The sequence below is a fragment of the Gossypium raimondii genome, chromosome 5 (genome assembly GCF_025698545.1).
Source record: "Gossypium raimondii isolate GPD5lz chromosome 5, ASM2569854v1, whole genome shotgun sequence".
Lineage (NCBI taxonomy): Eukaryota > Viridiplantae > Streptophyta > Magnoliopsida > Malvales > Malvaceae > Gossypium > Gossypium raimondii.
Genome location: NC_068569.1, coordinates 12480513 through 12502958, shown reverse-complemented (window position 1 = coordinate 12502958; position 22446 = coordinate 12480513). Strand labels below are relative to the sequence as shown.

The window sequence follows — 22446 nt, the reverse complement described above, 5'->3', positions numbered from 1 at the left end:
AGAGAAGCTTTAATGCTTTTGTGATGCATCATGAAACGAAAAGCAAGTTTAAGATGAAATTACCACATTAAAAAATAATTATGTCATCTTAACCATAGATTCAGTAAAATAAAACAAAGACATGGTACCAAAATGGTAGGAAAGTAGCCACCATGGGTTAAGAATTAAGATGGATATTCACTTCTATTTGATAAAAAGTCCATACATCATCCACTATTTCTTTTCTTTTTGACCAAATATAATTATAAAATGTCCCCACTTTTCTTTTCCTTTCTCTCCTTTCAAGAAAAGGGTTAAATGTATTACTGGATTAATATTTCTCTAAAATATTTTGCAAATTAATTACTTAAAAATCTCAAATTGAGAGGTTTGAGTTTGATGTTAATTTTTATGATTATAATGACCAAATGAAAACTGTTTATTTATTTAAGAAGCTGAGTTGTAAAAATTAATTTATAGGACCAACGGTAATATGAAGTTTGGCAGGTTGCTTAAGGGGTAATTTCGGAATAAAAAAGAAAAGAAAAGAAAAGTTAACGGCACCTTGTCTATATAAATATAAAAATCAAAAAGGAAGAGCAAGCAAAAAGATAGTGAAGCCTGTGGGAGAACAGGAAAATAAAAAGCTTTTTAGTGGGCGGCAAACTGCCTCTTTTTTCGTTGCTTTCTCACTTCTACATTTCTAGTCTCTATACAATCTTTTTCCCACTCCATTCCCTGTTTCTTTCTCTTTCGTTTTGTTCTTGGCTTCAGTTTTGAGTTTACCTGTTGATTCTTTCATTTGGTGACTACCCTTTTGAGTTTTTGAGGCAAGAAAGTAAGTGGTTAAGCTATGGCTGCTCCAAAACCTGAAGAAATTAGCTTCCCACCAATGGACCAACTTCAAGGCCTGGAGTACTGCATTGACTCAAATCCTTCTTGGGGTGTGTCCTTTTTCTTTAAAACAAAGATTTTTTTTTCACCTTTATTTTGTGGGTTGTAACGCTCACTTTTGCTTGTGGGAGCAGGGGAGGCCATCGCTTTGGGGTTTCAACATTACATTTTGGCCTTAGGAACTGCTGTGATGATCCCTTCGTTTCTTGTTCCTTTGATGGGTGGAACTGATGTATGTCACTTCGAATTGTGATGATTCTCTTCTTTCTGAACTTGGGATATTCTTTTGCATTTCCTTTTTTTTTCCCCATTCATACACCCACAAAGCAAAAAGATAAATGTTTAACATGAATTTTAATTGTTTGTTACTGTATTTAACATGATCTATTTCCCCCATTTGATGGTTTAGGGTGATAAAGTAAGAGTGGTGCAGACACTACTATTTGTTGAAGGGATTAATACACTTCTACAAACACTGTTCGGAACTCGGTTGCCTACCGTGATTGGAGGGTCTTATGCCTTCATGGTTCCCATCATATCAATAATTCACGATACTTCCTTGATGAGTATCGAGGACAATCACGTGGTTAGTGCAATTTTTTCAATCTTCTACTTTGTAACAGTTCCTTTTTTTCCCTCAAGTTCAGTCTTCCTGTGCAAAAGGACTACGGTCAATATTTGTGTGGTCCACTTGCTCAGTCGGTGTTTCTTTTTCATTAACTAACCAAACCTTAGTGTTTTTGATTTTGTTTGTAACGCTTGCTTGCACCGTTGTCTTCAAATGAGTCACGTCAGTGAATTGTCATCCATTTCTTGCTTACACTGTTTGGCTGTATTGACTATTGATGACTATAATTAGTACAAGAAACTATAAGCAAGGTACAGTGGTGCACCAAAGCCTCTCTCTCTTATGTGGCCAAAGCAAAACAAAACAAAACTTTGGTTCGAGGCATATATTTTGTTACTAAAACATCAGGGCAGTTCATTAGTTTCCCTAAGGTGGCACCTAGTATTTCAAATCAAACAATATGAGGTGGTGGTTCATTAGATGGTCTTTTTATGTGTATGCATTATGCAGAGATTTCTAAACACTATGAGAGCTGTCCAAGGTGCATTAATAGTAGCATCAAGCATACAAATTATCCTGGGATACAGTCAGATGTGGGCCATTTGCTCCAGGTTCAATTTTAATCTTAAATGAAGATTTTGTCTCAAATTTCAGGAAATAAAATTTAAACAACTTTCGACATGAGTTACCTTTTTCTTTTTCAGGTTCTTCAGCCCCCTTGGAATGGTTCCAGTCATTGCACTAGTGGGCTTTGGCTTGTTTGACAGAGGATTCCCTGTGGTATAATTAGAAACTATGATGCTATTTTGAATTCTTCAATGAAAATTTACTTTTGTCTTATCACTCATGTAATTATAACTTGTAATTAACTCTCGTATTAGGTTGGTCGCTGTGTGGAAATCGGCATTCCAATGCTTATTCTATTTATAGCCTTCTCCCAGGTACATAATGATTCTTTTTTAATTTAAAAAAAAAAACGGAGTTATGTTAAATGGAAATGCAAAAGGCACTTGCCAGATGAAGTGCTTGTACAGTGCCATATGCCAAATGATTTAGTCTTTTAACTTGCTTACCAATTTGGGGCCAAATTCATCTGAAAAGTATTCATAATCTGTTTCAAAATGCATATGGTTTTGTGCACGAATGTACCATATATCTGATCATGTTTTGTGTCAAAAACAGTACTTGAAGAATTTTCTGACAAAACAACTACCAATACTGGAGCGGTTTGCTCTCCTTATATCAATCACAGTGATATGGGCATATGCTCATCTCTTGACAGCAAGTGGTGCTTACAAACATCGTCCGGAATTAACCCAATTAAATTGCAGAACTGACAAGGCCAACCTCATTTCTTCTGCTCCATGGTTGGTACTAAAGCTGTTCCTCGTTAGTTGACTATCTTATGCACACTGACTGAAGGACGTAAAATAATTAAAAATTAAGAGAAAGAGAGGGTTGAATAGAACTTGAATAATAAGATTCTTTGTGTTATCTTTTCTGACTGAAATGTCTGAAATTTGTTCAACCAGGATAAAGATACCTTATCCTCTTCAATGGGGTGCTCCTACTTTTGATGCTGGACATGCCTTTGGAATGATGGCTGCAGTTTTAGTCTCATTGATTGAGGTATTGCTCATTTCAACTAGAAAATAAATAGAATACATTATTATTTTGTATTTACTGAGAACTAATAATGTTTGCTTTGGCAGTCAACCGGAGCTTACAAGGCCGCCTCACGTCTAGCAAGTGCGACACCCCCTCCAGCTCATGTTCTTAGTCGTGGTATTGGTTGGCAGGGCATTGGGATCCTTTTGAATGGGCTATTTGGAACACTGAGTGGGTCAACAGTCTCTGTGTAAGTATTTTTGTTTTCTATCTATGAAAATTATCTTATGCAACTATACTAATTCCACAAAAAACAACAGAGAAAACGTGGGGCTCCTTGGAAGCACTCGTGTTGGAAGCCGGAGGGTCATTCAAATCTCAGCTGGCTTTATGATATTTTTTTCAATATTAGGTGAGTGACAATTTACTTAGGCCGGCAATCTCTGGAATCTGTCTGTCATAGCTTCTTATATCAACTTCTGTAACTTGTGCAGGAAAATTCGGAGCTCTGTTTGCATCAATACCTTTTACCATATTTGCTGCTGTGTATTGTGTTTTGTTTGGTCTTGTTGGTGAGTATCACAATAATATTCATCCTTGTCTAACCGATATCCCTTTTGTAATACCATTATTTGCTGTTGCTTTATTTCTAACTATAGTTCCAATTTCTTTCAGCATCTGTAGGGCTGTCGTTCTTGCAATTTACGAACATGAACTCCATGAGGAATCTCTTTATAGTGGGCGTTGCCTTGTTCTTAGGTTTATCTGTTCCTGAGTACTTCAGAGAATACACTGCCAAGGCTCTTCATGGTCCTGCTCATACGAGAGGCGGCTGGGTGAGTCTCTAGTTATTCACCTCCTCTACTAATTAATCAACATAACAGTAACATTTGACATCTTTTTCTTTTGCATGCAGTTCAATGATTTCCTTAATACCATATTCTTTTCATCTCCAACTGTCGCATTACTTGTTGCTGTGTTCCTAGACAACACACTAGACTACAAAGACAGTGCCAGAGATAGAGGAATGCCATGGTGGGTTAAATTCCGGACATTTAAAGGAGATAGCCGGAATGAAGAGTTTTACACACTCCCTTTCAACCTCAACCGTTTCTTCCCACCATCATAAACTATTCGTCCTCAAAGTGCTTCAAGGAAAAGCATCCTCTTTCCAGAAAGAAGATATGTGATGACTGATGATCACAGCCTGAAGAATGAAACAGAGTTTCATGTGTTCTCCATTGCTGAGAAACTGCAGCTACCTCTCTCTCCCGTGATCTGTTATATGTATATTTGGCTTGGGTTATTCAGGTTTAATCCAATTCTTTTTGTTCGTCGCACTTAGTAAGCATTAGTTGTTAAGTTGAAGAATTTTTTGGTTCAATGTTAGAAAGGGCTTACTGCTTTCAACATTGTTTGCAAAAGTGACTTTGCAAAAGTGATCTGCTTTGAACATTAGTTGTATGATGGCAATATCTAATCAACCATAATTCTTCTCTAGGCATTTTTAATTAGCAATCCGGTAAACTTACATGATGAAGAAATCTTGAATAATCATATACAAAATTATTGAATATTAACACTTTAAATCAAAGGAATGAAGTAATCATGAAAGAAAAAAATGAGAGAAAGTGATGCCAATGTGACTTTGCAATAAACTGGCATGTCTGGCCTTTGATCTTCGCATTTCCTGATAATCATCTACTAAGATCTGCACATGCATTCTGGGCACCTTGGCTGTCGATAAATACTTCGACCAGATCCCCTCAACTGTACTCTTTGACCTTCCTCGATCATCTTTCTTACTCTATCTTCAAAAGTATTCCATCCTATGGTTCTATTCTCTGACAAAATTGCTGCTAACCTCTTCTTATTGGGCCTCAAGGTTGGAGCATGCCCATCACCATAGTAAGTTCGGAACCCGGATACCAGAGATGATAGTTGGCTTCCAGAGTCTGTCATAGCAAAGACATCTGAAGTTGCACAAGCAATGAAGTCCAATGCTGCTAGCTGCATCCAAGGCAAAATTTTACTTTCCCATGTTATTGAATAGCAAACTAAAATATTGCTTATGAAAGGAGGCTTTGCTTTGGCATTTGTAAGTTAAACATGTTAGAAATCTGACAGAAAATCTGTCTAATCTAAAACACCTGAGAAGAGAAGTTTTTGAAGGGAGCAAGTTCACTGGAGGTGAGCAGTGTTTCCTTTGTCACTAGGTTGGGGTACAAACTGGTAAAGGGTTGCATCCTGGAACTTCCCCCATATATTTGAGACCCTGCAAGATAAATATAAGTTTCAGGCTTGAAACCGAGAGCAGCAAGAACAAGTGCTGCTTCTTCAGGTGTCAATGGACATCTCCCCAGCTTCCTCAATTCCACTGGAGAAACAGGCCTACAAGCATCAACAGTAGAAAGAACAGATCAAGTAAGTTGAAATATGTGCATGGAAACAACATTAGGTAAAATCACAATGGAAGAGGCCTCGAAGGGAAGGTAGGGCCATACTTTGAGTTCTTTAAGCGCTCAATGAGCAGTGGAAAATGAACATCTCTATAGGCTTCAAGTTCCTTTTTCTCATAATCTCCACCACCAAAATCACATAGGGAATATGCAACCATATCCTCTTCAAATCTCAAGTGTAAGGCAAGATATCTGGATGGGCCTCTTGCAATATTATGCTGTTTGGGGGAAATTCCGGGTGCGAAATCTCCTAGCAGTTGTTTATCCAACTGACGAGGTGCAGCATAGTATTTCTTTATCCTTTTGATTAATAGTGACCCAACTTTTTGGATTTTCAGCACAAATTTTAATGCATGGAAGTTACATTTACACCTCAATCTCTGCAATGTAGCAAAGCGCATCAGGTGATGATTAGTGGAGAAATGATATACAAAGTCATGCTTTGGTGGCTCATAGAAATGATATATAATTAGTGGAGAAAAGAGATATAAACGTGCAAGGGATGTCAAAGACCTGGAGGTGAGGAGGCAATGGGTCGAAGCCAAGTCGATTGCCGAATCCAAGGAAATGAACCACTCTATTCTGCAGAAGGAGGGGAAGTACACTGGTAATATAATCATCCGGCTTTGCTTCCTTCACTATATCTGCGTCAGTAATCTGTTTTGAGTTCAACAAAATAAGAAAGAGCAAGATCAGAGGTTTTAGATTTTCGGTGAAATGAAGAGCAGCGTTCAATGCAATGTATTTGAAAACAGAAGACTACATACTAGGGTACCCATGGCTTCAATATCTAAGGGCTTCAAATGTGGAGGAAGTTCCTTTACAATATCTATATCATCTTTCAAGATGCGCATAAAATAGTCTTCTTGATAGATGTCACCGAACTGGCTGGTTTTCCATTGAAAACCACTTGTTATTTTGATTGAATGGAAATTTAAGGCAAGAACAAAATGTGATTAACAGGGAACCAAAAGATAAGTTTTACTGTATGAGACAGGATTTCTGACCTAGGATCCTTCCATACATTGCTGTAAAGAAATTTAGGAAGAACTAGAGTTGCATTGAGTAAAGATGCCACGGCTACTGCATTGCAAATCTGCAGACAACAATAACAACTATGTTATAATGCAAGTAAAAAAGCAACAGTAAAGCTATTGGCAATTTCCTCGGGATGAAACTTATTGGCACATAGTTTTATCTTTCAAGAACTCACAGGTGAATTTATTCACCGAAATCACTGTTGAACTTTCCTAATGAACAATGAAAAGAATATCGCCATGCAAATTGAAACTTACAGCTACTCTTTGTTGATTAAGGCCACCATTTGCACTGACCATTATATAGCCATTGCTTTTATCAGGCTTCCCTGTCTCAACAACAAAAAGTGAAAGGACTTAATCATAAAACCTTGTTATTATGCAGTCTCACACTGTTTTGCCAAAGATTATAAAATGTCATTATCAGCTAGCAAACACTAGATACTTTGGCTATAAGTTGATTAAGTTCAAAGCAAGGTATTTACCTGGGGTTGTTCGATATTTTTTATCTGCACAGGGCTTCCATTTGGATGCGTGATGGTAAGGTTCGTTCCAAAAGTTCAAACTGTCTTGCTTAAACTCCTTCTGGATTCAAGGAAAAGTTTTAAATTTTAGTGAAAAATTTAGCTCATCTTGAGTTCTTTGAGGTGATACGAAAAAACTTAAAAGCGCTTATTATACAAATTAAGAAGCATACCTCTGCAAGAACCATGGAAGCCAATTTGAGAAGCCTGCCATACATCTGAACCGTTGGTCTTTCTTCATGAATAGAGACAACATTATCGTCCTTAGCATACATGTAGGGAAGTGCATACCAACTAATTGGTGTCAATTCAGCATTCATTGCATAAATTTGAAACAATGATTAATAACGATAAGGATTCATTTTAGCCTATGTTACCCGGATCCTTTATTTCCCTTAACACTCCATGACCATCCCGGATCCTAGAAAGTAATAAGACCAAAACTTTTATTATTTGAGAGCTAATACTGCTCAACCTGATGTTACTGATTCATCAATCTGTTTAACTTCCAAATTTGGAGTCCAACACGGAAATGAGAAGAACTCAAATTAAATTGCAAACAATAATCATACCTCATGGGCATCGGAGGGTATTGTAGGTGAACTGCCTTGAAGGTTTATTGAACCAAAAACTGACACCATCAGAGAATCAAGCAAGAACAGAGAAGCCATCAACACCAATATGAAAGCAATTGGCTTCACATTCCGGCCAAACCATGTATGCTTTTTCCCAACATAAACACCCTTGCAAGGAGTAAACTTTCCGGAATTATCTTTCAAACCATGGAGCAATACTACTTTGGAATTCCAGTAGTTATCTCCCCCTAATATTCTCCTCCCGATAGAAGGATCAGTACTGGCCCCCAAAGAATCAGAACAGCTTCTAATATGATAATCTTTTGTCCTGAAAAGTGAGTTAGTATTCTGCAAGATGGGGCGTGCAGATCTCGGTGATCCTTGCTTTCCCATTGTGAAAACTTCAATGCAACTGTCTCTCTCTCTCAACGGAGTTTCATTCCTTGCTTTTACATGAATAAGAAACATAAGATAAACTGAAAACCTGAAGAAATTCGGTGTTGGAAATTAATGCTTAGATGACAATACCAAGGAACTCTTCCAATCCATTACCTGCCAATTTTACTATTTTTTTGTACTTGTCATTCTCTTACAAGGACTCATCGACAAATATGAGTTCAGCTAAATAAGATTGAGGTGTTGGTAAAAGAACAAGCAAGGAGGAAAATGGTGCATAGTTGATAAAATAAGAACGTCAGGGAAGATGGAAGAATTCAAATAAACGTTAAGGAAGTGGGTGATAGTGAGTTATAAACGTAAAAGGAGTGAAATGCAAGACAGATTGATCGGCAAACTCAACTCCAGGTCTTGCTGCGTTTTTAAAACGTTTACCTTGTAATGCAAGTAACAGCTACTTCTCACCAAATATAAAACAAAGACAACAATGGATTCTTGTTTGTTTTTTTTTTCTTTGCTTTCTTTGTTTTTATTTATATGGAGTCGAAGTAAATATCATATATCGCTCAAAGAAAGAAGTTCCTAGAAAAAGAATATAAACTCCCTAAACCTATCAAGTTCAGTGTAGGGAATTGAATTCTTGTCCATATTTCTAGAGGCAATATAGATCTTCAATAAGTTGTCTATTTGTACCTCTTTTTACAATAATAAAGACTGCTATCACTATTGCTGAAGCTACTACTTGTAAAACATATTTCAAAGCATGCAAAGGAGTTGTCTTTGATTCTCTACTTTTGCAATCTGCTAATCAATGCTTAGTGGAAGGGAACATTCATAAAGTTTTGTGTAACTACTATTTACACAAAAATTAGGTTTCATTTGTTAATATCTTACACTTTTGTAACATAATCTCAAACTCGAATTAACATAAAAACTCACAAATGAACACAATGAATAGACATAGGCACCTTTAAAGGACTCTCCTCACAAGTAGGGGTGAGTAAAATCCGATTCGATTTCAAAAACTCGATAAAAAATTCAAATTTTGAGTTAATCAAGTTATTTGGATCAACTCGAATAAAGAATTAAATTTTTCGGTTTAGCTCGAATATGAATTACACAAGTCGAGTTATCCGAAAATCCGAATAAGAAAAGGCAAAACTATGCCATTTTGATAAATGTTTACCTTTTCTAAAGTTAAAAGTCAAAACTATTAAGTTAAAAGGTACGTTGTTTTGATAAATATTTATTCATTAAGTTAAAAGGTAAAACAATTATATTGTTTATGTAGTTAAATAATCTTGTACTTCGTCTACTAGTTAAATAATTGGTCCATGTAAACGCAACATTGAGTATAAATAATATGATTCGTTAACTCAACTCGAAATTTTTTAACTCGACTCGGTCAAATACTCACCCCTACTCACAAGAGCACAAATACTCCATTTTGTCCAACAAGCTTCTATAAGGTTTTCTCTTATATCAATAAAAAAAATGCAGAAAGAATTGACCTTGAGAAGGCAAGAGAGCCAAGTAACAAATGGTTAGATTTGAGCATTTGCCCATCCAGCTCAAGGTAAAGAGTAAAAAGCCCATGTGTATTAACTCTTTGATTTAATAAAAAAACATGTGATGTTTCTAAAATAAAGAATTAGTTCACTAGTGTTGAAGAATCTTGTAACTCCAAATTGAGAATCAAAATTACTTAACCTTCTAAGTTCTTCATATTTGCCACTTTAACAGTTTTTTTAATTTAATTTTATTCTAAGTGTTGCATAACCTTAGGACTAAGTTTTTAGAATCAAACAGTATGTGAAATACAAGGACTGAGAGAATTGTTAAACCATTATTTTTCGCTAGTTAATTTTAGTTTGGGCTTTGCAGCTGGGTCTCACTGTGTCCCTGTTTATATCGGATCAAAGGGGCAATGTAGTAAATTAAAACAGGGATAAAACCCTAGCCCTAAACTCATTTCTTTTAAAACTCCCCATCTATTCACGCAGGCGCCCCTTCATCACTCTGCCGCCGCTCTATTCAACCTCCGTCGCTTCGCCATGGTACACTCCCTCTTTCGACATCTTTCATGTTAACGCATGTCTCGGTAGCGTTTTTTATTTTATTATTATTTTTTTTTTACTTTTTATCTAAATTATTCTTTTTGGAACTGTGAAAGGCATCCGAGAAGAAGCTGTCGAACCCAATGAGGGAAATTAAAGTTCAAAAGCTTGTCCTCAATATCTCCGTTGGTGAAAGTGGTGATCGTCTCACCCGTGCTGCCAAGGTTAACCAACACAAACCTACAAAGAAAAACTATTCATTTACCTCTCAAACATTTTACCTTTTGTTTATTTCTCTTTATTTTGGTATTCTTTAGGTTTTGGAACAACTCAGTGGTCAAACCCCTGTCTTCTCCAAAGGTAAAATACCGAAACGCAAATGCTGTTTTTTTAATTTTCCTTTGTTGGTTTATGGAAAATAAGAATGTGGGTTTGATGTGAGCAGCTAGGTACACTGTGAGATCTTTCGGAATCAGGCGTAATGAGAAGATTGCTTGCTACGTGACAGTGAGGGGAGAGAAGGCTATGCAGCTTCTTGAGAGCGGTTTGAAGGTCAAGGAATATGAGCTTTTGAGGAGGAACTTCAGTGATACTGGCTGCTTTGGATTCGGCATCCAGGAGCACATAGATCTTGGAATCAAGTAAGTTTTGTTTTTGTTGTACATCTTTATCAATTTTTTGTGGTGTAATTGATGTATCTTATGCTGATACTGCTTTCTGCATACTGGATTTCAGTTCACACTTGACAAGACTGAGTAATAGAACTAAGTTTGGAATCATTAATAGGTTTAGGGCTGGTTTTCGTTGGAACTTTATGATTAAAATATTATTACTACATGAATGGGTACATACATTATGTCTGGAAATGCTGTTTGGTTTAATTTTGGGGTCTAAGAATGCAGCTACTTTTGCCAATTACTCATTCTTTGGGGGAGTGTTGTGAGATAGCAATGCAACTTCTGACCAGGCTAATGTGTTTTGGTTTTCTTGTTAGAGTTAGTGTGGTGCTTGGAAACTAGCCAACCCAGTTCAAAGTTAGGCTTTACTTTATTCAATCAGCTAGTGGTTAACATGGGTTGTGGAACCATTAAAGCATGAGCATGTTCTTGTGGTTATCTGTTTTTTTTTTTTTATTCCCTTAACCGAGTTAATACTAAGTATATTTGTTGGCAGCTTCATACCTACTTGTAGTTACAGTCCATTTTGATGTTATGAAGTCTATAAAGGCCTAAATTTGAACTTTTGTTCTCTTCCTAGGTATGACCCTTCAACCGGTATCTACGGTATGGATTTCTATGTTGTTCTTGAACGAGCTGGGTACCGTGTTGGCCGTCGTCGCAGATGCAAGTCACGTGTTGGTATTCAGCACAGAGTTACAAAGGAGGATGCCATGAAGTGGTTCCAGGTCAAATATGAAGGTGTCATCCTTAACAAGTCCCAAAATATTGGAGCTTAGAAGTAGCAGTATGAGTTTATTTTTAGTTTTGAGTACCTGATTTTGGCTAGTTTATATTTATCAGATATTATTTTCCTGAACAAATTTATTTTATGTTTTAGGGTGGAACCCTAAGTTTTTCTTTTTGTTGGTTTAGTTTATTAATATATTTACAATCGGAAGAAAGTTTTTTGTTTCTTTTCAATTTAGTATTTTGATTACTCAATTGTCCTGAGAGATATCCTCAATGGCCACCAGGCAGGCTCTTGCAAGACTGTTCATCAGAGGAGGAGAAAGACTGCACGTGCAGGTTGGCCCCAAATTATGGGCTTCACATGATTTGTCTTACAGAAAGCCTTTGCTTGTTTTCAAATTAATCGATTTTTTCGATTTGAAATTTTATTAAATCAAGAAATATTTAAAAAATATGATAAAGCTAAATTATATCTGATATGAAAACACATTTAAAAACACATCATATACGCATAATTTCAAGAGAATCAACTTGAAATGTACCACATAATAAGCACATTATGACATGAATAAAAAGAACCGAGGGTGTTCAAAATTTCCAAAAAATAAGAAAGGATAACTTTTCAATAGAATTGGCACTAAATTTACATTTTGAATAATATTTCTATATTTTGATTATCAAAATAATTTTTAACTTTGGGATAGCGGAGTAATAAATAGTTTCATTTATGATTTGGCTCTTAAAGTATATTGATTTTCTCATTTTGTTATTTATTTATTTTTGTCTCAAGTCAGTACCTAAAGTATTAATCATTTTTCAATTTAGTATCAAAAGTATGCCTCCGTTTTATTTTTAAGCCCATTTTTTATAGAGGTTAAAAATATTTGATAACCAATCACAAAGCACCATGTGGTGGCTTTATGTAAAAACAAATATTTCTTTTATTAAATGTATGTACACATAAAAAAAAGAAATCTAGAAATAAATATATAAAAAATCATGAAAATATAGAAAATATAGAAAAAATATAGTTTATAAAAATAAAGTTTACAAAAATACAATAAGATTATAAAAAATTAATAATATTATTTAAAATGAAAAATTATAAAACTATAAAAAATTGTATCTTTTAAAAATTTTAAAATATTTTTTGTAAAAATTATAAAAATGTATTTAAATTTCAAAGTTTTTTTCCATTACTTGAAATTTAAATACTTTTTTATTTTTATAACAATTTTCATTTTATATATTATTTTGACTTTTAAAATTTAAAATTATATATTTTAGAAATTTATAAAAATTAAAATTTTAAACCTTTTCATATAATATATATTATTTTTAAATTTTAATCCATATAAAATATATAATATAAAAAATTAAAAAGGACACATGACATATTCTAATAGCGTCACATGGTAGGTTAACGCTCAGTCAACACCAATCAATAGTTAACCAATGTCAGTCAATGTCGATTAACGGTTAATCAACACTGGTCAATGATCGGTTAATGACCAATCAAAGTCAACAGTGTTGTTTATTTTCTAATTTAAATTTAATATTTTTATTTTAAATAAATCTAATTGTCACGTTATACTTTTCTATAGGCCACAATAGATATTTTTAATGGGGTTATAAAATAGATAAAAAAAAATAAAAGAAATTAATACTAAAATGAGAAAAAAATGAGAAAATGAATATATTTAAGTAGCTAACTCTTTAATCAAGATTGAAAAATGGGAATGAAGGAGAGTTGGATGAGCTAATCAAAATAGTTCCTTTTTGTGTGAAGAAAAAGAGATGGGCATAATGAGTAGTATCGCTTAGTGTGCAAATGTGGCATACAATGTTTGTGGCAGCTCTCTTCAGAATGCATTTATACAAGGAAGAAATATTATAGATAATGTGTTGTTAGGCAATGAAATATTTCACAGTAAAGACACTTCGGGAGTTTTTAAAATTGATGTCTACGATTTAATATTCATCGAAAACAATTGATACAGCAATGCGTGAGGAAGATCAGGCATCAGGTATATGCCTAAATGGCACTTCTATTTCAAAACGCATCCTCTTCCACTCTATTTGTTTTTATGTGTTAATATCAAATTTACTCTTTGAATTTGTCTAAAAGTGTTTAGTTGGTATCTGAACTTTATTTTTATCTAGTTAATACCAAAACTTGTATTCCGTCATACATTGTCCCAATTTGTTAACACCGTCATGTAGTTCGCCCCCTCAATTTATCCAAAAGTATCTAGTTGAGACTTGAACTTGTCGAAAAAGAACTTAATTAGTACCTGAACTTGCCTAAAAAAAATAATTTATATTCACCAAGTATCATATTGAGAGGCCGACATGTGAGCATTAACAATATTAGTGCGAGGAAATACAAATTTAAGTACCAACTAAATACTTTTTAAGACAAAACAAACTACATATTAACCCTTTCTATTTTGTTTAAATATATTAAAAGCAGAGTCTGATTAGGAAACCTAGTGATTAGAGTACAAACCATTCATTTTGCAGAGCTATAGAAAAGATTCTATCTCGATACTCTCATGATCTTGCTATCAATACTAATAAACTGAAATTGTATAAATTGGAAACTCCACAAAAGACGGTAGATTTCAGGTACACTGGGAGTTAGAAAAGTTGAAAAACCAAGTAAATATTTGGATTGCTTAAATAATAAATGAAGTTTTTTTTCCGACCAACAATTGAGAAATTACATTAAGCTTCTTATCGTTGGTGGGTGGCTACTTGCATCTGTACCTATTTATGTGCAGTTGTGCTTTAATAAATTGAATATGAAGAATGCATTTTCTCTTTGATTATCATTTAATAAGTAATTTAAAATTTACAAACATGGTTAAAAGTAAACAGATATGAAGAGAGTTAGGTTAGTTGAGGAATTGAAGACAGCTGTAGGATGAGAAATATCTCCATCAGCAGTTCATTCAATCAATGAGCACAATGAATTAACTTCAAACGGGTGTTAAAAACCAAATGCTTGAAGATCAAGAAGAAAATGTAATTATTACTGAGGAAAAAACATTTCACTCTGAAGGACCCTATCGACCACAAATCATACAAGACACATGAAAACCACTGATCTTTTAATCATTCAATGACCAAAAGAGCAGCCAAAAAATGAACACCCACACACCCAGTTCAAACGATTCCTTTGCTTCTCTCTCCTTTTACTCACAAAATTCCATCTATAGCTACCCTCTAAATTTTCACAAATCAAGTGTATTAAATATGAATAATAAATAAATGGCAACGAATAACCAATTTCCCCCATCTATAGATCCAACTCATAACCAAAAGTCTTTTCCCCCACTTCAACGACAGCATTTTGCGATCAGAACCAAGAAAATAATAAGGAAAACGATTGAAGAAATACCAATTGCAAAACCAAGTACAACCTTACTTGGCCCGTGATGCTTCTCCTTCTTATTACTTGTATCAACTGCATCATCATCACCATAATCACTCTCACTATCTGCAGAAGACTCCTTCGGAGACGGCGCTACAATCGGAAATCCATTCTTATCGCAACGAGCAACCCCAAGCTTCAGTTTTGATGACAAAACAGAACGATTGTAACACAAATTGCTATTCCCACCAACCTTGAAAACAGCCAACCGCTTTATGAAGCTAGCATTGAAAGGTAAAACCCCATTGAACTGATTGTTCTCCAGATTCAACACTTTCAACCCTTTCAGCTCTGACAAAAACTTTGGAACACTTCCGTTTAACTGGTTGTTGCTCAGATCGACATGAATCAAGCCTGGAATAGCTGAAAAGGAACTTGGGATCGACCCAGAGAACGAATTGGAAGCCAATGACAGATTCTTTAAGGATATCAAGTTACCAAGCTCAGTGGGAATCTCCCCATCTAGCCCGTTTGAAGAAAGATTCAAGAATTTAAGATCTTCAAGAAGCGTAAGAGAAGTTGGTATCTTTCCTTTAAGCTTGTTATCAGATAAATCAACGTGGGTCAGATCCGGATTCAAGTGCCTTGGAAGAGAACCAGAAAGATTAGCATGAGAAATGGTGAGTGTCTTCAGCTGATGCATGTGGCCAAGGATTACATAAAGACCGCTGGCCTTAACCGGAGTGTAGGAAACTGTGAGATCAGTGAGGTTAACGAAACGCGAGAGCCAGACCCCAGAGAGACGCCGGAGGGATCGAATGCAGGAGAAGGAAGTGAGGGAAAGAGAGAGCTGGGAAGGGAAGCGGACAGGGGATACCTGGCAGTCGGTGAAGGAGAGAGAACGGAGGGAAGAGAGGGACTTGAGAGCTGCGGAGGAGAGGAAAAGGTCGGATGAACAGTTGGAGAGGTGGAGGGAAATGAGGTGGCGCAAGGGCTTAGAGTTGTCGCAGATGGTGGCGTTGCGAGGGGAAGGTTGAATGCAAGGGTCTCTTGTGGTAGGGATGTGGAGGGACCGAAGTGTTTTCATTTGTTCAGGGTCTAGAGGAGATGAGGAAGATGATGGTGCTTTGGTGGTGGGTGGGGTCGGGGAGGATGTGGGGGAAGGAGTAGGGGAGACCGTGGGCGTTGTAGCGGCGGAGGCGATGGTGGCGGAGAGAAGAATGAGGAGGAAGAACAATGGCGGAGGTTGTTTCATGGTGGAGGAGAGAAGATGAGTTTGGGTGGTTAGAATTGAGAAGTGATGAGATGTTGAAGTTAAGACACTTTGGTCTCAATCTCGAGATGTCTCAACAGTAAGTAATTATGTTCCATAATTATATACTATATATAATTGGTGACTGGGGTTCCATGATATGTTTTTCATATTATTTAAATTTCTAAAAAACCTGTAAACATGAGTCAATGATTGGTTGGCCTCTAATTATCAGAATTTCTCATAACACGAAAAATATAGACAAAAATCAACAAGTTCTAACCTAGTTCACATTAAAGGTTGTCATTTCCCATTATTAAGCTCCTGTTTCCAACTCTCTAAAGTCTAAACCGTTTTCGGTCAGCAAATGACAGCTAATTTCCAATTAATCAAACTATATAGATACGGATGATTTTCCTTTTTATTTTCTTCAAATTCTTTTTGTCTGTTATTTGTTCATGTAACATGGTATGGTACAAAGGGGCCGAATCCTACGGGTGGCCAAATTCTTTTTTCCAGATCAAATGATGTGAAACATAGACGTCTTAACCTGCCAACAGTCATACTCTAAGGCAATAAATCCTTTTCAAAACAATATAAAATTGAATACTATGAGCCATGAGATTATGATAGTTCTACCAATCAAGGAGACAAACGTTACATCCATTTTCTTTCTATGGCTTGGCTTCCACACCTGTTGGGAAATAATACCCATCTTTGTAGTGAATTTGCGGTGTTCAAAACTTAGCAATCAATGGAAGTGCAGGTCTGGACCACGGTTGTGCTATCTACGGTGTTAATGAATGGGTTGATTCGGACCCAGACAAGAGAGAAAACAGAGGCCAGCAACACTGACCATAGAACGACAATGGTTGGGGTTCTGTTTTGGCGACCCATTAGACCTTTGAGGAAAGGATAGAGATGGAGGATGACCCAGAAGGAAAAAAAGACTTTCCCAAACAGTGGTCCCCAAGCTTCATAACCTTTGTTCAGTGCATCCGAGAATCCGGCAACCACACCCACCATGTTGATGATGAGAAGTGTTGTTGGGGGGATCAATAGCGTCGTCCATTTCACTATGTACAGCTCTCCGAACTCTGCGTCCTCAGCTGCTTTGGCTGTGACCGTGAAGTTGGTGTCTATCCCCGCCAGCATCTTCAGAAATCCTTGGAAGACCGCAAACAGATGAGCTGAAACCCCTCCGATCACCCAAAACTGCTCGTTGCGCCACAAGTCCTCGATGCTCACACCACTCCATCGGAGCTCAAGCACGGCCGTCACAATAATGGAAAGGAAAAGGCCGAGAAACAAAACGCTTGCCAGGTTTGAGAGCTGGTCATCGATGTGAAGCAAACAATATAAGTGGAATTACCGGCATTAAGTAAAAAACAATAGAATAGATAGTTACCGTTGGTATGATAAATTTTCCTGTGAGAAGACAAATTGCTGGCAATGTACAGTAAGCAATGAGTGGGAGAGATGTAAATGGATAGACAATAGTGTTGATATATGCCATCCTTTGGAGCCATTTTAGACGACCACCCCCGAAGCCATACCATAGGGGGCAGTGCCTGCTCAGGAAAATTTCCACAGATCCAAGAGCCCATCGAAGAACCTGGTGCAACCGATCAGACAGGTTGATGGGTGCAGATCCTTTGAATGCAGGCCTTAAGGGCATGCAGTAAATCGATCTCCATCCTCGGCAATGCATCTTGAAACCAGTTAAGATATCCTCAGTGACTGAACCGTAAATCCATCCAATCTGAGACCACACAATTAGCAAATGTTAACTTTGTCAATACAAGGATGAATGAATCAGGTTTGGCTTGGACATGTCAGACATGCTGGAAAGCGAGTAGGACCAAACTATATATTAAGCTAAAGCGGTTGAAGTCTTGTATAATAAACAAGAATTGAGATTCCAACCTCTTTGCCCCATTCAGTCTTCTCTTCATAGCCACAGCTGATGACATGAATTGCCTCCTTGATTAGGGTGGAAGGGTTGGCAGATTCAGCCACTCCTCCATTCTCCATTATTGTAGATTCAATGAAGACAGAAGATAAGCCAAAAGTTTTCTCAAAGCTCCTCTGAGAGATCAGCATTGATCTTTCATAATCATCATAATCTGCAGAAACAAGAGCAGAGATATGTCAGAGCTTCACAAAGTACTAGTCTAGGATAAGTTGCCTCAAATATTTAGACTTACTGTCAATCTCCCTAAGATTGAAGATGGCAGCATCAAGTTCTTCCCGTTTTGCATCACGGTAAAGCTCTGATGGATCTTTAGGAGCCTTCTTTCCCGGGCAGCAACATGAGCAGCAGCCACACCAGGAGCATGATGAGGAAGACGACTTGGACAACCTGGGCATTGAAGGTGGTCCATAACCATAAAGTGCTTGCCTATTGAAAACACAACCTGTTCCCACATAAACTGGTCCTTGAATTCCATCAAGACCTTTCATGTTAACCTGTAGTTGAAATTTGGAAAAGTTTCAATACTGAAGCTGCTTCTATCATAATGCAATCACAACATAAAACACTTGACACAAGCACTTAAATTGAGCAGAAAAATGTTTTAGCTTTAATCTTACATCAAAGAAAACTGTGTTGCGATTGGCATATCGATCACTCCTATCTATGCCATCAAATCTTTGAGGAAACTGCACATAGCATACATCTCGACCAACTTCAGGGTCCATCAGGAAGCACATAGCTTCCCTAACTGCCTTGCTATTGTTAACGTAGTGGTCACAATCAAGATTGAGGATGAAGGGAGCATTTGTTAGAACTGCAGACACCCTAACCTATAAGAAACCATTCACTGTTAGTTGCAAGAGAAGATTTGAACTATTCATACAAAGCTGGTTTTGTGATACGTATTGCCTACCAAAGCATTTTCAGCACCAGCTTTTTTGTGGTGTTGGTAGCCAGGTCTCTTCTCTCTGGAGACATAAACCAGTCTAGGAAGTTCATTTCCATCAATGTCACAGGCACCACTATATCCAAGGAAAACCTGGATCATGCCAGGGTGATCGCGTGTGTTATTTCCTGGCCAAGGAGTTCCATCTTGCATTGTCCACCCTTCTTCAGGTGTTTTCTGAGCCTTTGCAACTAAAGCATTAATTCTAATTTTGAACTCTTCATAGTCTCTCTGCAACCAATTGAAATGGAATTAGAAATCATAGATGAGAGATAGCCCATAACTTCTGCTATCAAAGTAGTGTATGAATATTCAAGAAAATGTTAGCTAAAGAAAGCTTGAAGTGCTTACTTTCATTGCTCTACGTTCTTTCACAAATGAGGACTGCACTTTATCCTTCAAGTAATCAATCTTCTGTGAGAAGTAAAACTCGGGTGCCCTGGGTTCAATAGAGAACTTTTTGCAAAATGGAACCCACTTTCTTGCAAAGTCAGCTGTTTCTACAAGAGATTCAAATGACAGCATTGCAGCACCATCATCTGATACATAGCAGGAGACCTTATCCACAGGGTAGTCCAGGGCAAGGATGGAAAGCACAGTATTCGCAGTGATCAATGGAGGTTCTTTCAATGGATCCACCGTACTCACAAAGAAGTCAACAGCAGCAAGTTCAGAAGGCTCACCTTCTCTTTCATATCTGCCATTGTATTCACAGATAAAAGAGTTCCATTCATTGTATTTGTAGGAACACAGTGAAGCTTAGGAATGAACTGCTTAAAAATTGGATTATACAGATACTGAATTAACTCAAATACTGGCATGAATAGCTTATGTTTATGCTATTATCGCATTTAGTGGCATGAGTGAAAGTTTTGATTCATGGATTTGTACCTTGCAGATAGCCTGTCAATGTATGTATCCCTGTTAATAGGATACCACTTAGGGAACTGATCCAACACCCAGGAAAAAGCAAACCAGATTTCGCATATGACTGAAGTCAGCCACAGAGCAAAAGCACTGTCAACTGGATTCGTTACTCGGTAATGGAAGAAAAGACCCAAAATGATCAACCGCATAATGATCACAGTTCTATATGGTGCAAGTCTGCTTTTCGGAATTGGAATTACGGTCGAGAGGGGTTGAAAAGCATCAGCTGCTCTGCAAAAGCAAATATTACATATCAGTCATAATTGAACATTACTTCCATTAAATTCTAAGCAAATCAAATTGGTAATCTGATATATATGGTTAAAGCATGCTCAATAAAGCGATTAGTGGTTGGTCAAAATGTTATAAACAAAAACATTAATGACTTCTTCTCATTAATTTGCTTTGTATTATAAACAACAGAGTTCAGGGAAGGCTTTGTAATTGAAACTTACGGTTTATCTTCCATGAGTTGCTCAGGCGGAACTTGAGCCTCTATTTCCACCTTGATCGAAGTCTTTTTTTTCTTATTCTTCTTTTCTTTCCAACTTTCCACCCTGTTCTTCCAAATTGGGTTCCCATTGTCTTCGGTCATTTCTTCATTAAAACATAGGATGAGACAAGACAACTAGAATTGGACTTTTCTTTTAAGATTATGAAAGAAACTAATAATGTTACATACCACTATCAAGCGTAGACACACTGCTGATATGTCTTGCATGAATTCCAGCATCCTGTAATAAACCAAGATGAATGAGCTCTCAGTATCGTAACACTGAAGTACCTAGGAAATGTAAAACGTTACAAATTATACTAACTTAAAAATGAGGTTGGACCTGGAATATAGGAAATACCTGAGACTTGTCCATGTGTGCGGCTATTGTGGATCGATCACCAGATGCCTTTTCCGCATCATCCAGCAGGTTCTCTGAGGAGTTGAGCCATCAATTTAAAATATTAATTCAGTTATGTAAATGGCAAAGAATCCAGGGAAATTAAACAAGCATTGGAAAAAACAAATGAAGTTAATATGTATATTTTGGGATATGACTGATTCCAACTCAAGAATCTAAAGATTTACAAAGGAGCAAATAGAAACATACCATCGTATGGATTACCGCAACGCAAACAAGCTTTTCGACCTTCCTTAAGTTCATAGTCGAAACAAGTTTTGCAAATGGGGAAATTGCAATCATGGCAAGCCACGAAGGGTTCTCCATTACCATTCAAACCAACATGCTCACCACAGGTGTGGCAAACAGGAACCCCAGATTCCATCATCTCAAAAAAAAAAAAATTCTACTTCCTTTTTTTCCCAGAGAAACCCAATGGTACGGTAACCTAGCCAAAAGGTCCCTCTACTTGTTCTCCACCGTTCTTGTTTGGTTCTTATATGTGAAAAAAAAAACATACTAGAAGCTAGGCTAGGTTGGGCTTTTGGCAGAGGGTGAAGATGGCAATTTTGTAATGGTGAAGAGAAGTTTGGTAAGAGAAGGGCGGGTGGGTTGTTGGTGTCATGTATTTTGCAGAGAAAACAAAGTGAGAGACATGTAAGAAGCAATGTCTGCATTATTGTTTGGGGTGTAAGAAGAAAAGATCTTTTTTGAAAATTTGCGGGAAGTTTAAGGAAGCAATAATTCATTTCTGTTGGGCGAGGCACATCTTTTAACTAACCCGACCCCTGCCGATAAGTCTGCCACTCTGCAACCATAAACAATACGTATTGCATATTTTTTATTTTTTATTTTGAAGTATGAATGGTTGGATTTTATTAATGAACAGAGCCCAAACAAAACATAAAACATACCGAAGCCCAAACTAAACAGGAACAAAACACACCCGACAAAACAATTAATGAAACATCACATAAAAGCTAAGAACCCAACCACCCAGGCAGACTTTCCTTTTCCCTAAAACAACTGAGAGTTGAAACCCTTCCGATATCAGATGCCCTCTTTTGTGTAGCTTTTTGTTGGGCACTTAACATCGAAATTACAGATGTAATCTTATAGATCTAATCCATTACTTTCATGGGCCTTAAAATGCCCGTATCTAATGTATTTAGATATTTAAGGCGATGACAATCTCACGATCGGCCCATAGATCAATATTAAAACCTTGCATTAACCAAGTAGAACACCATTGCCTTCAATTAAAAACAAAAGGAAGCAGCAGCAATAACCGCATCTGTTAGGTAATCGGTAGTGAGTTTACATTCCAACATTTAACTTCATTAATATTTTTGTGGGTTATAAAACATCTTCTTTTCACAACGTGACTATTATCAACTACTACTAAGAAAAGATAAGATTCAATACGAGTTGCCTGAACTGAAAGTTGAAGACGAAGTTTACTTTGGGTTTACACTTAACTATCAGACAAGGGCGTGAGCCAATTTCAGATGTTGTATTCATGAATCTGATTTTTCTGCGGAAACTTCCTCCCAAACAACTTCTTCACCTGA

The 22446-nt window shown here is 36.7% G+C and overlaps 5 protein-coding genes across 13 annotated transcripts; 2 read left to right on the top strand and 3 right to left on the bottom strand.

Annotated features, from left to right (window-relative positions):
- The first annotated feature begins 586 nt into the window (after positions 1-586).
- On the top strand, positions 587-4553 carry LOC105769753 (nucleobase-ascorbate transporter 2). The gene is made up of 13 exons (XM_012590604.2): positions 587-923; positions 1008-1105; positions 1283-1459; positions 1952-2052; positions 2146-2221; positions 2323-2382; positions 2624-2808; positions 2974-3070; positions 3154-3299; positions 3370-3461; positions 3544-3621; positions 3725-3885; positions 3966-4553. Exons 1-13 carry the CDS (start codon positions 833-835, stop codon positions 4176-4178), a joined length of 1575 nt encoding a protein of 524 aa, XP_012446058.1. The 5' UTR covers positions 587-832; the 3' UTR covers positions 4179-4553.
- Positions 4530-8401, bottom strand: LOC105769752 (O-fucosyltransferase 8). Of its 9 annotated transcripts, XM_012590599.2 has the most exons (12): positions 8197-8400; positions 7642-8090; positions 7447-7490; positions 7243-7363; positions 7031-7130; positions 6804-6874; positions 6516-6604; positions 6276-6396; positions 6022-6165; positions 5554-5888; positions 5200-5440; positions 4530-5059 (listed from the first exon to the last, which is right to left on the bottom strand). In XM_012590599.2, exons 2-12 carry the CDS (start codon positions 8035-8037, stop codon positions 4754-4756), a joined length of 1968 nt encoding a protein of 655 aa, XP_012446053.1. In that variant the 5' UTR covers positions 8038-8090; positions 8197-8400; the 3' UTR covers positions 4530-4753. The 9 variants fall into 9 exon arrangements, with proteins under 9 accessions (XP_012446053.1, XP_012446050.1, XP_012446049.1 ...); XM_012590596.2 differs by having other exon boundaries at positions 7031-7127; positions 7642-8401; XM_012590595.2 differs by having other exon boundaries at positions 7642-8400.
- A 1537-nt stretch (positions 8402-9938) lies between these two features.
- On the top strand, positions 9939-11737 carry LOC105770579 (60S ribosomal protein L11). The gene is made up of 5 exons (XM_012591845.2): positions 9939-10097; positions 10214-10321; positions 10415-10457; positions 10543-10738; positions 11355-11737. The coding sequence occupies exons 1-5, from the start codon at positions 10095-10097 to the stop codon at positions 11551-11553; spliced, it is 549 nt and encodes a 182-aa protein (XP_012447299.1). The 5' UTR covers positions 9939-10094; the 3' UTR covers positions 11554-11737.
- A 2776-nt stretch (positions 11738-14513) lies between these two features.
- Positions 14514-16465, bottom strand: LOC105769077 (receptor-like protein 51). Its single transcript, XM_012589480.2, has one exon. It carries the CDS (start codon positions 16135-16137, stop codon positions 14848-14850), a length of 1290 nt encoding a protein of 429 aa, XP_012444934.1. The 5' UTR covers positions 16138-16465; the 3' UTR covers positions 14514-14847.
- A 266-nt stretch (positions 16466-16731) lies between these two features.
- Positions 16732-21615, bottom strand: LOC105769076 (cellulose synthase A catalytic subunit 8 [UDP-forming]). Its single transcript, XM_012589478.2, has 12 exons — positions 21086-21615; positions 20837-20910; positions 20665-20716; positions 20438-20579; positions 19947-20213; positions 19407-19752; positions 19023-19286; positions 18727-18939; positions 18342-18603; positions 18061-18260; positions 17543-17896; positions 16732-17466 (listed from the first exon to the last, which is right to left on the bottom strand). The coding sequence occupies exons 1-12, from the start codon at positions 21261-21263 to the stop codon at positions 16879-16881; spliced, it is 2940 nt and encodes a 979-aa protein (XP_012444932.1). The 5' UTR covers positions 21264-21615; the 3' UTR covers positions 16732-16878.
- Between the last annotated feature and the right edge of the window lie 831 nt (positions 21616-22446).

Excerpts from the sequence above, each read along its gene's own strand:
- LOC105769077 (XM_012589480.2), bottom strand. The coding sequence starts at position 16,137 with ATGAAACAACCTCCGCCATTGTTCTTCCTCCTCATTCTTCTCTCCGCC.
- LOC105769076 (XM_012589478.2), bottom strand. The coding sequence starts at position 21,263 with ATGATGGAATCTGGGGTTCCTGTTTGCCACACCTGTGGTGAGCATGTT. Across the intron at positions 18,261-18,341 it reads CAATCTTAGGGAGATTGACA|ATTATGATGATTATGAAAGA; the intron begins GTAAGTCTAAAT and ends TTGTTTCTGCAG. Across the intron at positions 17,897-18,060 it reads AGACTGAATGGGGCAAAGAG|ATTGGATGGATTTACGGTTC; the intron begins GTTGGAATCTCA and ends GTGTGGTCTCAG.
- LOC105769752 (XM_012590595.2), bottom strand. The coding sequence starts at position 8,112 with ATGTTTCTTATTCATGTAAAAGCAAGGAATGAAACTCCGTTGAGAGAG. Across the intron at positions 5,441-5,553 it reads GAGCGCTTAAAGAACTCAAA|GCCTGTTTCTCCAGTGGAAT; the intron begins GTATGGCCCTAC and ends TGATGCTTGTAG. Across the intron at positions 5,060-5,199 it reads TCAAAAACTTCTCTTCTCAG|CTAGCAGCATTGGACTTCAT; the intron begins GTGTTTTAGATT and ends CCTTGGATGCAG.
- LOC105769753 (XM_012590604.2), top strand. The coding sequence starts at position 833 with ATGGCTGCTCCAAAACCTGAAGAAATTAGCTTCCCACCAATGGACCAA. Across the intron at positions 1,106-1,282 it reads CTTTGATGGGTGGAACTGAT|GGTGATAAAGTAAGAGTGGT; the intron begins GTATGTCACTTC and ends TTGATGGTTTAG. Across the intron at positions 3,462-3,543 it reads GATATTTTTTTCAATATTAG|GAAAATTCGGAGCTCTGTTT; the intron begins GTGAGTGACAAT and ends TAACTTGTGCAG.
- LOC105770579 (XM_012591845.2), top strand. Across the intron at positions 10,458-10,542 it reads AACCCCTGTCTTCTCCAAAG|CTAGGTACACTGTGAGATCT; the intron begins GTAAAATACCGA and ends TGATGTGAGCAG. Across the intron at positions 10,739-11,354 it reads CACATAGATCTTGGAATCAA|GTATGACCCTTCAACCGGTA; the intron begins GTAAGTTTTGTT and ends TTCTCTTCCTAG.